The 13,524-nt window shown below is 44.8% G+C and overlaps 1 protein-coding gene across 1 annotated transcript in view; it reads right to left on the reverse strand.

The window, feature by feature from the left end:
• Window positions 1-4,788: 4,788 nt before the first annotated feature.
• PPFIBP2 (PTPRF interacting protein, binding protein 2 (liprin beta 2)) overlaps window positions 4,789-13,524 on the reverse strand; it is a 158,078-nt gene continuing 149,342 nt past the window's right edge. Inside the window, exons 17-23 of the mRNA XM_006885444.1 lie at window positions 10,359-10,509; window positions 10,018-10,129; window positions 9,687-9,775; window positions 9,015-9,137; window positions 7,646-7,771; window positions 6,771-6,959; window positions 4,789-5,504 (exon numbers count right to left, since the gene is read on the reverse strand). Coding sequence (XP_006885506.1) covers window positions 5,310-5,504; window positions 6,771-6,959; window positions 7,646-7,771; window positions 9,015-9,137; window positions 9,687-9,775; window positions 10,018-10,129; window positions 10,359-10,509 — 985 coding nt within the window. The 3' untranslated portion in view covers window positions 4,789-5,309. The remainder of the gene's footprint in view (window positions 5,505-6,770; window positions 6,960-7,645; window positions 7,772-9,014; window positions 9,138-9,686; window positions 9,776-10,017; window positions 10,130-10,358; window positions 10,510-13,524) is intronic.

A 13,524-nucleotide genomic window follows, 5' to 3' on the forward strand; every position in this document is an offset into this window, starting at 1 on the left:
CCCCCCCGCCAAAAAGATTCAACTCTCTCTTCTCTGAAGGTTTTTTGGTCCTCATGCATAAACCTTTCATTTTAAAAAGCCAAAACAAAAACACTGACAACTTGCTCTTTCAGACTAAAACTTCTGCGAGCACCTGGAACATCTTAGCACTCCCCAGTAGCACCCTTAGGTGGGACCCTGACATTCATTGTCTTTAGTGACTTCTTAGCCCAGGTACTTAATATGCAAGGTGGTATTTAACATGCAAGTGTGAAAAAAATGAACATATAATCAACTAGAGTATGGATCGGGCAATCTGAGCACCGTGACAGAGTCTGCACTGTCCGGTACCATACAATCTGACAGGAGAGCTCGCCTTTAGCAAAGGCTAGTGAGTATGTGTTGAAAGTGGGTATGGTAGGAGAAACAACTACTAGGTGATATAGGAAATGCTCAGTCTTTAAAAGGACAGAGCAATATTGGCTACATTTGACTTCCAACTGAAACTTTTGGTCATATGAAGGGGTAAAAAGATAAATGTGCATTTCATACTGAGGGAATCGCCTGAGCACCAAAGGCCTAGATGTAGGAAGAGTATACATGACTTGAATGAAGCAGTGGGTTAGACTAGAGAATGAATGGTGGGTTTATAACGGTTGAAGAAGCCAGGGTGCTGAATGACTTTGTAAAGGACCTCAGATGCTGGGCTGAAAAATTTTACTTCTGAAGAGCTGGGAACAGAAAGGTGACAGAATTAAAATAGTTCTTGGGGCCGGTCACCCTGAGAGTGGGGTAGGAACATGCCTGAGAAGAATAACTGGAGAGATGCAATACCAAGTAGGAGACCAAGTGAAGCCAATAATCCGTTAATAGCTGAGACCTGAACCATAGCAGTCATGGAGGGGAAGACAGAAAAGAACAAAATCACCCAGGGAAAGAGAGGAGAATGGGCAATAGATCGCTGAGAAGGCTGAGGGAACAGGCTTGGAGTTTTAACCCTGTGTAAAACACAAGAGAAGGAAAAGTCTTGTGTGGGAAGACAGTGAGGTGTTGTGAAAACATACAGAACTTGGGATATGCAAGGGCCTTCTCTGAAGGCTGTTATTGACATACGGGGATTTCCAGTGAGGGGGAAGCCATTTAATCAGCAAATATATCTTATGGTCATGAGGGAGAAATGGTAGGACAATGACAAGCTTGGATGGACAGGATGTTTGTGTGGCACCTAGGAACCAGCAGACACCCACTGCGGGTGTGAGTAGATTGCCCGCAGACAGGACAGGAGGAAAAGGGCTATGAGATTCCTTTTCTGCCCTCCACATCAACCTAAGTCCTCTTTATTTGCCTAGCCAGATTCCAGTGAATGCAAATACGTGCTCCTTTGAAGTAGCCCAGTAGGGGGCACTCTATTGCCACGTCACTGAACTCAGTCACACTATTATTCAATTTTTTTTCCTTCCAGCAGTTTTTATGAGCCCACCAGAGACAGCATAAGCCTTTGAATCTCTGCACTGATAGCTCATTGCCCTCCCCAAAAAACCAGTCTGGAGTCCTTGTATAAAAATACAAAAGGTAGAAAAGCAGTGGTTTAGAACACAGCAGGACTGAAAATACACAGGGACACACATTGTGGCCACCTCTTGGACATCTGCTGCGCTCCTGAGAGCAGTGTCTCTGATGTCCCCACCAGCCCCAGTCCAGTCTGGGTTCCACCGACGGCTGTGAGCCAGCTCCTCATTGAAACCAGCTCAGGGCCCCCACATGTGCCTCTCTGGGCTCTCGGGGATGAACGAAGTCATCTCCAGTCATCAGAGGTGGAAGTGGCCAGACGAGAGTCGTTCAGCAGCTGGTCTTGGCTCAGCAGAGTCTGAAAGGACATGGTCACAGGGGCACTTTAACAGGCTTTTGGTCAGGGCTGCCTTTTGGCCTAAATGGGAAGTAGAGCACACTGGGTTTGATGCATATGTGATAATGGGCGCCCATAAGTTTATGGTGTCCGGGGATTCTGGGTCAAAATAGACAACACTATTAATACAGTGAGTGTTACTGTCTTAGAGGTAAAGTTATTTTGAGGCCTTATCTGAGGTGCTAAGAGCAAAGGTAGGTAGATTAATTTGAAGGTGCGAGCTAAGAAAAAAGCAATAAAAGTGATGTCTTTTCAATTTAAGATCCCCTTCTGCGCCTGTCTCGCCCTTTGGACCCATCTAGTTGCTGTGGAGTCAGTTCAATTCCTGGTGGCCATTTGTCGGAATAGAGCTGTGCTCCAAGGGGTTTTCAGTGACTCATTTTTCAGAGTACATCACTAGGCTTTCTGAGGTGCCTCTATGTCTATCCAAACCTCTAACCCTTTCGTTATCAACAGGCACATTAACCATTTGCAATACTCAGAGATACAACTCTCACTATGCCTCAGCCGATCAGCAAGCAGAGGACACGGACAGGCATGCAGCCTGGATAGACACCAGTGGGCTCAGTAAGTCCAGAAGCCAGAGGACCTGAGGAACTGTGGAACCTCAAAAACTTGAATCCCTTCTCAGACTTTGACGACTCTAGTCTGCATATATGCCTTGCAAGCTCCACTCTATAGATAAATAAATTGAGGCTAAGAGAGAGAATGATTTATTCACAGCCCCAAAGCTAGTGAGAGGCAGAGCAGACACTGGAACCAGGTCTCCCTAACTCATGTTTTCCTTCCCATGAGACCAAGTGTGTTTGTCCTCACTGGACACTTGCATCCTGTCATATCTGCTAAGTCAGAGGCAGTGCACAGAAAGCAAAACCGTGTTCCTATGGCCAGAAATGAGGCCTGACCTTTGGCATGACTGGGTAGGTAGCCAAGAGCTGCTGAACATCTTGATTCCATACAAGTTCCTGGCCTGGGAAGAGGAGAAGTGCTATCCTTTAGCTTGGCCAAGGTTCATTACCCTTAAATGCCCTTAGTGGCTCAAGGACCAGCAACAGGACTATCAAGGGGGCTTGGGCTCCTTTCTCCTTCAAGAGCAGGCTCAGGGTTAGAGCTCAGGCTATAGCCCAAGTGTCAGTCCCATCCTGTACTCTCCCTCCCCACACCCCCAGCAAAGCCACTGATAACACAGGCTCTGGGGTAAGGGTAGGGATGCCCTGGGCCTCATATCCCATCACACCTGAGTCTCTGCAGCACCTGTCCTACTGCAAAGAGAGAATGGGAGTCCTACCGTGAGACGGTGAATGTCTTGGGAGAGGAGCCCTATCTGGGTCACGGTGCCTTCCGAAGGTGTCATCTGTAAAATGGGCAGCAGCCTGGTCAGCACATGGGGTCAGCTTGTGATCTTCAGACATCACGGCATGCAAGTCCTGCCCTGCACAGGCCTAGCTTCTCCAGGGCATGCCTTCCTGGAGCAAGGCCTAGGAGTGCATCAGGCCAGGGAGTGATAGGTGGGTGGAGCACATGCCAATTCTGTCCATGAGGAAAGGCAGCTTCTAGTGTCCCCTACAGCCATGCACAATCTCCCAGGCACCCGCCTGGTACTTAGAAGCACACGAGCAAGGCACAAGCAGGCCCCCGAGAAGCAGTCCTTCTGCACATGTTCAGTTTTCCAGGCATTTCATTATGCAGACAGCAGCAGGAGCAAAGGTCTCCAGGATGAAAGAAGTGATGGTTCTTGGCACCAGCAGGACTCAGACATGGATGCCCAAATATATGCAGAAGCCACTGATGGAGTGCTTTCAGTCCCCACACCCTACCTCCTCCTCAGGCAATTCTGGTTGGCTCCTTCCTCCCTAAACCTGAAGCAACATTGTAGATTTGGAAGTATCCTCTGAGGACATCAAGTACAAACCACTTATAGGGAGGAAAATTCCCACAAATGGAATAAACCTTCTTTGAGGCTACACATATTATTAGTGGCCAAATAATTCCACGCAGGGCTTGAAAACAGACACATGCAGAGACCCTTTCACTAAGACATGAGAACAAACAAAGGGCAAAGCCTGCCCTGACTGTGGCTCTACATCTGCAACGCCCAGGCTATATCAGCTTACAGAGTACCTGCCACTCAAGGATCCTGGGTACCAGGATCGAATCACAGCCATGCCAGCTAGCAAGTGTGTGCCCACGTATTGTGCTGGCTAGAATTCTTCAGAGGCTCTGGCCTCTACCATGCTTGAGCCTACCTGTTTGAGTAATAATTCTTAGTGTCACTTCGACTTGGGGCATAATTGAGGATGCTTACAAATGTGTCACCAGGCCCTGCCCCAGTCATCAGCATGAAATAAGCTTTTCTTTTTCTGCAGCTGAGACCTGGGGGCCCAGTGGATTCCAAAACTATCCTAGAGTAAACTGGAAATCCAAAGAACAGGAACCTAAACCAGCAAGGTGTGACTGTCCCTCAATCCTGGTCCAGAGAGGAACTATCTAGAAGAGCCATTCTCAGTCAGCCAAACTCTAGGGTCTGTTACAGCGCTCCCTACACAGACCTGCCGCATGCGGCTGTGGGCCCCACGAGCTCCCCTATAGGAAAGCTGCCAAAAAAGCACAAAAGAGGAAGTCTTTCCAGCAAGCCTGTCCTTATCTCCTGAGTGTACTCTTCACTAGTTAGCACATGATGCTGAAGTGTAAACCAAATCTGGAGTTCATGCAACAGATGTGATATACAATTAGTTTGTGTGTGAGATACAAAGTTCTCTCTGAAACACAGGAGCATGAAGCAATGTATCTAAATGATATGACATGTCCTTCCTTGCTCCACCCCCCTTGTTCATGACTCAGACTCCATCTCTAGCTTTCTTCCCCCAGCAAGATTAAGGATGTGCTGCAATATTTGCTTTCTACATAAATATTTTTATTACCAGAAAGATGCGGTCACCTCTGAATAAGGCACGGCATAATTTACCACTGTGGCAGAAATCCTTGCTGTTTGTCCTTTTAGCTCAGCTAAGACCCTGGCACACAGGCCTAAGGCACTTGAGATTTTACCCTCAGATAAAGGATAGGTAAGGCACCTGAGAGCTGAGCCTCTTGGGATTGTCCATGGTCTTTGGACTTATGTCCAAGTTCATGTGAATTTCCACTGGTGAAGATGAACATTAGGAATCACTAAAAATGTAAAAGCATCTTTCGGTGTCTTTTTTTCTCTGAGTCCACCTTTGGCAGTAGTCCCCAAAGCTTGACCCCTTAGCAAAGGTGCAACTCCATATCCTGGGGAGTCGCAAGAATGGTCCAAGGGTATACAAGTGCTGGAATGTTCTCCGCAAATCATGCACAAATGCAAGGGATGAGATGCAGTTATATGGCGTCACACGAGGTGTTAACTGTGAGCTCTCAGGTGCAGAGGAAGCAGGTGACAAAGGCATCAGCTAATCTGTCCCACCTGGTCTAGCCCATCGAGTTCAGGGGCATCGAGTGGGTTAAGGCAGCGGTAGCCACTGTAGACACTGTGGCCGTCACCAGCCCCATCACTGGGCTCCATAGGACAAATGTAGTCTGTTGATTCATCAAACTTCTTTTTTCTTATGTTTCCAAAATGTGAAAATCCTAGCTTCCTTGGCTAAAACAAAAAATATGCAAGATTATGAGAAGGATATAACCAAGTCAGTATGCAAATCTGACTGATATACATTAAGAAGAATAAGCTCACAAGGAAAGAAATAACATGAACTGCTTCTGGGGCGGGTGAGGAGTATTAACAAAAGACAGCTCTTCATAAGCAATTCACATTGTAAGTCAGAGAAATGTCAATAACTCATCCTTTATTACAGCTCCTCCAAAATCCTGTTTTAAACTTGGGCCCTGCTGCATCATATATTCGTATTTCTCCAGGCAGCAGGAGTTCCTAAAGGATGCTGCAGTCTACGCTTGAGGCTGAGCCCAGAGACCCACCGCATGGAGGATCACCTCCTTGGCCTCATACTACATAGTGCCTGGGAAGCCATACTTGGCAGCCCTAGCTTTTACCAGTGTGTTTGTTAAGCATGTCAGAGATGATAATGGAACAGGGTTCCAATCTGTTGTTCATAGCGTTGCTATTAGTCATACTCGACTTGGCAGCACCTAACAACTCAACAATTCCTTATTGTCTTCTTCGCCACGCTATACTCTCAGCATACAGCCTCTTCTGCTATTTGTGGAAAGACGTCTCTGCATGAGTTATAGCTGGAGTTGGAGGCATCAAAGTGTCACGGAGATCACTGAGTGTCACACTCAGACAACTTCCAGCCAGGGTATGATCTGAGGGCTTCTGAGGGTTTGGTCAAAGACAACGTGACTCAGGATGGTCTAACAGGCTTTCTGAAATTCAGAGAGCCTCACCAAGTGTAGCTGGTGATTGGACAATTTCAGAACCTCATGACAGCGGTATGCTGACCACATAATCACAAGACAAATGGGTCTGCTGCCTACAGAGGTAATCCCTGTACAGGCAGGACAGCTCTGAGTAAGGCCAGACAGCACTGCAGCACACCGAAGGGCCTCAAGGGGATTCATCTGCTTTGCAGCTCTGAGTACCAGCAGCACTGTGGTAGAATATGCATTCTCACCCACTTGAGAATACATATCGTCTCTGAACCCATGTGCATATGTGGAAATTCAACACATAGTTTCTGTATAAAGAAATCATTATTTTCCCTGGACTTACACTTGGTGGGGAACTTGCTTAGCAAAGTCCAACAGACAATAAAACCAAATTTCTATAGCAGAAGCCTCCTCATCTGAGCTGCACACACTTGCTCATCTGGCTCCAGGCAGGGCAACTAGTGAACAACATAAAGATCAGAGGGATACCAGGAACCCTGGCCCAGAAGGGTCTAGAACTCACCCGGACTTTGGCTGTGGTGGTGAGGGGCGTGTAGGCTGGTGAGGTCATTTTCTCTCGCTTTTCCTGTTCAGCCTCAGGGCCGATGAGGGCATTGAATTTGGTGGTTAGGTGACGTCTGAGGAGTGTCTTTTGTGGTGGAATGTTGAGGAGCATGGCCAGTGTGTCCCCAGTAAAGCGGGATTCCAGGATCTAAGATTAAGTCACAAACACAAAGCTATTCACAATGGCTCGCTACTGAGAAAGCAAAACCTTAGGGTACCTCCAGGCAGAGGCTAAACTTAAGCATTTATTCTGAGTCTTGGCCTCTCTCTCTGACACAGGGCCTAGCTGTGAGCAGAAGCTTTAACTGATGACCAGATTTTCACAGACCAGCAGAGAACTGTGACCTCTTTCATTAGGCTGTCTTTTGGACTGTGTTCTGGATGAAATCCAAGTCACTACCTTCTCATTTCCCGTCCAACTTTGTCATTCAACCGTTGGGAGTGGCGAGGATCGGATTGTATCGTGGCAGGCAGGAAACCACATTTTGATGGCCTCCTCCTCACTTCCACAATCCTTGCCATCTTGTTCCTTTAGAGACAAGTGGAGTTGCTTTGTTAAGGGTTGAGCCCCATGCAACCCCATTAACCTCAAATGCCTCTGAGTCTGCAGCTAGGAAGGTGTTCCCTAAGTCAGCCAGGCTTCCAGGAGCTATATCAGTCCTCAATTGCAAATTATCAAAATGCTTTCTCTCGGTCTACAATATATGCAAAGGTTTCAGATGAAACATCAGTATTTTTTAGTAGGATTAATGTCTTGCCCTTAAGAAACCAGTTTCTGAACAGCCTAATTGGGACCTTGTGTGAGCAGGTGGGGTCGTCCAAAGGGACACTCACAATGAGACCCCCGTGGACACCACTCCCTCGCAGGTTGGGTGCATACTCCGCCAGGTCCACAGACCGCAGCCACTCCATCACTCTGTGGTTGGACCACTGCACAACTTCTGAAGGAGAGAGATTACTCTGTGAGAGGGAGGAGGAGAGGAAGAAAGTAGGTTAATAGGTCCTCACCTGAGAGTGGTGGCTCAGGCAGTGCAGACTCAAGATGCTTCAACAGAAAAAAGATCCTAGAGCCCGCAAGGCCTAGTAACTCAGGCCAGCTGGGACTGTTGGCCCAAGAGCCTCCCAGTTTCCAAGAACCAGGGCTCTTGTTGAAACCTGCAGTGTTTTCTACACTGATTTCAGAATCTTGTCACTCCCTAATTCTCAGGTTATCTTTGAGAGTAATAACTGAAAGCTGTAATAATTCATTCGGTGATTCAGTGGAATTTTGAAAATGACTGCTATAAACACAAGATCTTCCTGGTACAGCTGAACAATTTAGGGAAGCACACACGAAAATATTTGTACCTAGGTGCCATCTTGGTCTTGAAGCCCAAATCCTGTCTGTCATTCATACAGTATTGATAACATTTTTGGTAAATAGAAAGAAAATAGAAGATATAGGAAAGAAGTAGGAATTTTTAATCTTTCTGGATGCTGACATAATCTTACATAAATATTTCATTCCTAAGAATAGAGAGATAGAGAATGACGGATAATCTTTCAGCATTAAGACCCACAAGGGACGCCTAGGCTCACAGAACATTGCAGGGACTTCACCAGGATCTTGATTGCTTTGTTAATCTACAGTTTATTTTTTCTCCATGGATCTCTACTTACCTACCTAGGGCTGGAGGTTAATTTTGTTTCCACAGCAGGGAGATCTACTGAATATTCTGAAATACCTGATTCTTCATAGTTTCCTTTTCTCTCCTCTCCAGCTCATTTCTCATCTGCTAACTTTGATTACTTTTTTTTTTAAATAAAACTTGTTATTGTAATTGTGATTTTAATGAAAGTTTAGAGAAAAGTTAGACATCTTTCTCTTTTGTCCTTTCTTCTCCATTTCCTTTGTTTACTATGTGCCTTGGAAAGACTTCCTGCTACTGCCCTCATGTGCTCACGTACAAACCCTCATGCCTTCCAAGTTCTCTAAAAGAAGGTGACAGATTGAAGGTTAAGAGCTTTCTGAGGATACAAAGTCCAGGTAACAGAAATGTTTTGGACACAATAAGGCAAATGCAGAGCACCAGCAAGGAAGCAGCACGGAGCCCTGTGGTTCAGAATGCTGCCATTTCTATAATGTTGTTACTCTTATTTTCTCTCAGACAGTGTCACGTGTTCTCACTCAAGGACACCGTAACAGGTCCTGTTCTGCCCTCACCTCATCAGCTGGCCGCCGGTGTAGACAGTGGGGGTTGAACTTGTTGACATGCAGCACGTGAATGGCACATTTGATGCTGAGATGATGTAATTGGCTGGTGACTTTTAAGAAGAGGAGATCATTCTGGAAGAAGAAAGTCTTGGTTAACGAAACAGAATTGCCCAAGTATCTGAAGACCCCTTAAGGCCCCTTCTTGGACCATAACAGAACACAGTAAAACATCTACATGTTTTACTGCATCACAGGAAGAGGGACCTATCAGGTTCCTTTACAGAAATTATCTATATGCTACCACTAATCAGTTATCACTGGGTTCATTCTAATGCATGGCAATTCCAGGTGTTTCAGAGTAGAACTACATTCCATACGGTCTTCAATGGCTGTAATCTTTTGGCTGTAGACTGCCAAGCCTTTCTTCCAAGGTACACTGGATAGATTTGAACTGTGTTGCCAATCTCTTGGCTATTAATTGAATGCTAAACCATTTTCAGCACTCGGAAACTACACTCTACTCGTAGGGATCTCTTATGGTAACAAATGATACCTTTTCAGGACCTTCAGAATATGAGGGAGGCCTCCCTATATGAGACTTGGGTTTAAAGGACAACCACGTGAACCCCTAAGGGAAGTGCTCACACAGACAATGGAGAAACTTAAAGGAGAACTCCTCACCACAGTTAAGTACTGCAGCATTCGCCCGTCAACTCTGGATTCATGAAATTGGTCTTTGTATTGGGGGAGGCCTATATCATCCAGCCACCCTACAAAAGCAGGAATAAATACGTGTAAAGATTCATGAGAATAGGAAAATACGGAGGCAAAAAGAAAAAAAAAAGTGGCAAATTACCATTTTGAAGTTCTTGTCTTATTGCCCAAAAGGTTCAAGAATTCCTTTTCCCTTTTTAAGACAGCAGTCTCTGGGGTGCCATTCAACAGGGGCACTCTTCCCCCCTTAGGAGCATCCAGCACCATGTTTAACTCTTAAGTAAATGCCTATACTTACGTGTCACCCAAATGTGGTCTAGCAGCGCAGACTTCTCCTCCTGCTTGGTGTTGATAGCTTTCACTGCTAAAACCAGCTTTTTCCTGTGAAGAGGGTGCTTAATTCCTAACTCCTGAAAATTGATAGATGGAAGACCAGATGTGAAAGCTCGTCAGGCAGTTCTGCCCGGATGATGCCTTCTTGGTAGAGATACTCTGAGAGTGTGACAGGAGGCCCTGTGATGTCAACCTGGAGCAACAAAGGGACTCTACCCATGTACATGTGTGAGGTGGTGAGGTAGGGAGAGGGGAAATCCATCTTCTGGATTGGTTTGAGAAGTTGGAGTTCAGCCCAGCCCTTACCTTTTCCATGTCCTGAGGGGTAGCTGTCAGTAAGGTGTGGCCAGAGGTCACCCATTGCCTGGCAAACATCACATACTGTCCCAGGCCAAAGTCCTCCAGCCAGGCACACACACGTTCTGTGTTCCACTGGGCAAAGGGGGCATTGGCATCACTGGGAGCAGAAAAAAAGAAAGACATTTCCCTGTTAGTGTGCAAGCCTGAAGTTCCATGTGAATATAATAAAGTCCCACCAAAAAAAACTCTTTGTTTGCTTCAATGCTTTTCTAAAACCAAACACAGAGAATTCTGAGAGCAGCCTTGGAAACATAAAATAACACCTACAAAGGGGAGGCAGTAAATCTAAGCTCTAACTTCTCGGCAGAAACTGCACATGCAAGAAAACAATCAGGTGATGCACATAAGAACCTGAAAGTAAATAAATGACAAATGAGAATTTTAGCTAGATAATAGATGGATGGATGGATGGATGGATAGATAGATAATCTCGGGCAGAACATAGTACACAAATATATCCTAGTTCGGTGAGTAGCATCTGAGGTCTTAAAAGCTCGCAAGTGATCAACCACACTAGAGCAAAGGGCAGCATTTGCAAAGGGATACAGTTCAGAAGCCAGGAAGGGAACGGGATAGGATGAATGAAAACAAGCAGCACAGAGAAAAAGCAAGAGAGCTGTTAAAATGTGGTGACTGTAACTTATAATATAAATACAAGACAAAATGGCTGAATGGCAAATCATTTTGTTCTGTAAAGTTTCAGGCATATCACAAGAAAAAAATTAATAAACAAAATTCGCTAGTTTCTTTGAAGATACAGCTGTTGTTCTCTTTATGCCTGGAACTAAGGAGAATGAAGAAAACCAAAGACTCAGTGAAGCAAATAGTTTTAAACTAATGACCCACATGAACCAAAGCCGCCTCTAGACTGAGACCAAGAGCTAGTTGGTTTCCAGCTGTCCCTCCCGACTATTCTGACTAGTTGTTGTTGTTGTTGTGTACCAATGAGTGGGATCCGACCCTTAGCTGACCCTCCAGTGGGTTAACGGATCGAAGGAGATGGCCCATCTTTCTCCCACAGAGTAGCTGGTGGATTCACAGTGTACATTTGGTTTGGCAGCACAGGATCGCAGTTGGAATGGGGAAAAATTTACAAAATTTACCAAAATTTGTAAAGATCAGAGTTACTGGTCTGTTGGAGACTTCAGGGACCCCAGAGACTACTGCCCTAAGTCAATCCTCTAACTCGGAAGAGAAGCCGTTCCTAGAGACTACCTGTCAATCAAACAATAGTTGGACCACCTGAAAGTAACACCTGAAAAGAATGTGCTACTGACAACAAGAGCAGCTTAAAAAGACCAAAAACAGGGCAACACTTTTCACAAAACAGAAGAGAAGGCAGGGAGGGGCAGGTAATCTGATGAATGGAAGCAGAGAACGGGGTAGAAATGGGGAGAGTGTAACACACTGTGGAGATTGTGATCAGTGTCTAGAACAATGTGTATGCCTATGAATTATTGAATGGAAAACAAGTTTACTGTGTAAACTTCCACCTAAGGCATAATTAAATGTTAAAAACAAAAAAAAGGACATGAATAAATGAAGAGCTAGATCATGTTGTGAGACAGGATGACTGGGCTTAAAAAAGTTAACAACTCTTAAAGACATCAATTTTTCATTTAAAGTGTGAATGTAATGGCACATTCAAAATTCTAAAAGTTTCTATTTTTAGGTAGGGAAAAAAAGCAACTTTGTATTAGTTTTTTAAATTAAATAGAAATTTGTAAAACATAAAAGACTAGATATTCAGAAAAATACTTCTTTGACAAGGATACACACAGGAATGCATTATTCATGGATGTATATATATTAAATATGGACATAATATACTCCAGTCTCCAATATGGACTGAAGCTCATTATTAAGAAAAGATTCTCACCTCCAGACCAGTTGGCAGCACCATGATAGATGGAGGAGAGTGAGATTGTTAATAATTTCAGCTTACTTGGATCCAAAATCAACATCCTTGGAACCAGTCAGAAAATCAAAAGATGAATTGCATTGGGAAAATCTGTCAGGGACCTCTCCAGAGTGCTAAAGAACAATGATGTCAGTCTAGTGATTAAGGTGTGTCTGATCCAGGCCATAGTCCTCGATGGATCAGAAAGGTGGACAATGAATAAGGATGCCTTTGAGTTGTGGTCCTGGAGAAGAGTATACCATGAACTGCCAAAAGGACAAACGGGTCTGTCCCGGAGAAGGTGAAGCCAAGCTGCTCCTTGGAAACAAGCTCCATCTCATATGTTTAGTGCATGTTACCAGGAGGGACCAGTCCTTGGAGAAGGACATCATGCTTGGAATGGCAGAGGAATAGCACATGAGAGGAAGACTCGAGATGAGATGGATTCATACAGTAACTGAGATAATGGGGATAGGTGTCAGAGACAGTGGGACTGGCTCAAGAGAGGGAACATTTCAGAGCTACTGTACATAGGGATGCTATGAGTCACAGTCGATTCGATGGTCCATAACAACATGTATCCATATGTATGCATATATCTCTGGTGGCCTAGTGGTAAGAAGCTGCACTGCAATCCCAAAGGCACAGGGTTCAAATACAGAAGCTGCTCACAGAAGGAATCATCTCCCGGATGATTTACTGCCTCCTCACTGGCGGGTCAGCTTTGAGTCGGTTCCAATTCAGTAGCACACAACAATAAAATATATATTCATCTAAATGAATTTAGAACAACTGATCTGAATGCAAAGAATTCCACAGAGAGCCAGAAATCAGAAGAAACCACTAATCTAGAACAAATGGTAGAGATGATATGTGCTCGAGGCAGTGTGGCTTGGAGCTCCGGTATTAACCAGCTATAAAAAGGTGCAGATGCGGGTTTGGAAGGCCTGAAGTGTGTAAAGTTTGACCCTCTTTAAGAAAAGTAGAAAAAATAAGTATGGAATTCAGAATAAAGTGACTATTTCTTTAGAATAAACAAATTTCAAATGAGTAAAATAATGAAAAGCAGCTAGTATCCATAAAAAGAAATATTTTGATTGATTTACCCCCAGGTACGCCTCTGTAACACATTTGTACCCTCAAAGTTTGGCTGTGCACTCTTCTGATTGCTTCTTCACATGGCAGCAATCGGCTAATATGTTCCACGGGAAC

The sequence above is a fragment of the Elephantulus edwardii genome, unplaced genomic scaffold (genome assembly GCF_000299155.1).
Source record: "Elephantulus edwardii isolate Elephantulus edwardi_28Jun2011 unplaced genomic scaffold, EleEdw1.0 scaffold00044, whole genome shotgun sequence".
Lineage (NCBI taxonomy): Eukaryota > Metazoa > Chordata > Mammalia > Macroscelidea > Macroscelididae > Elephantulus > Elephantulus edwardii.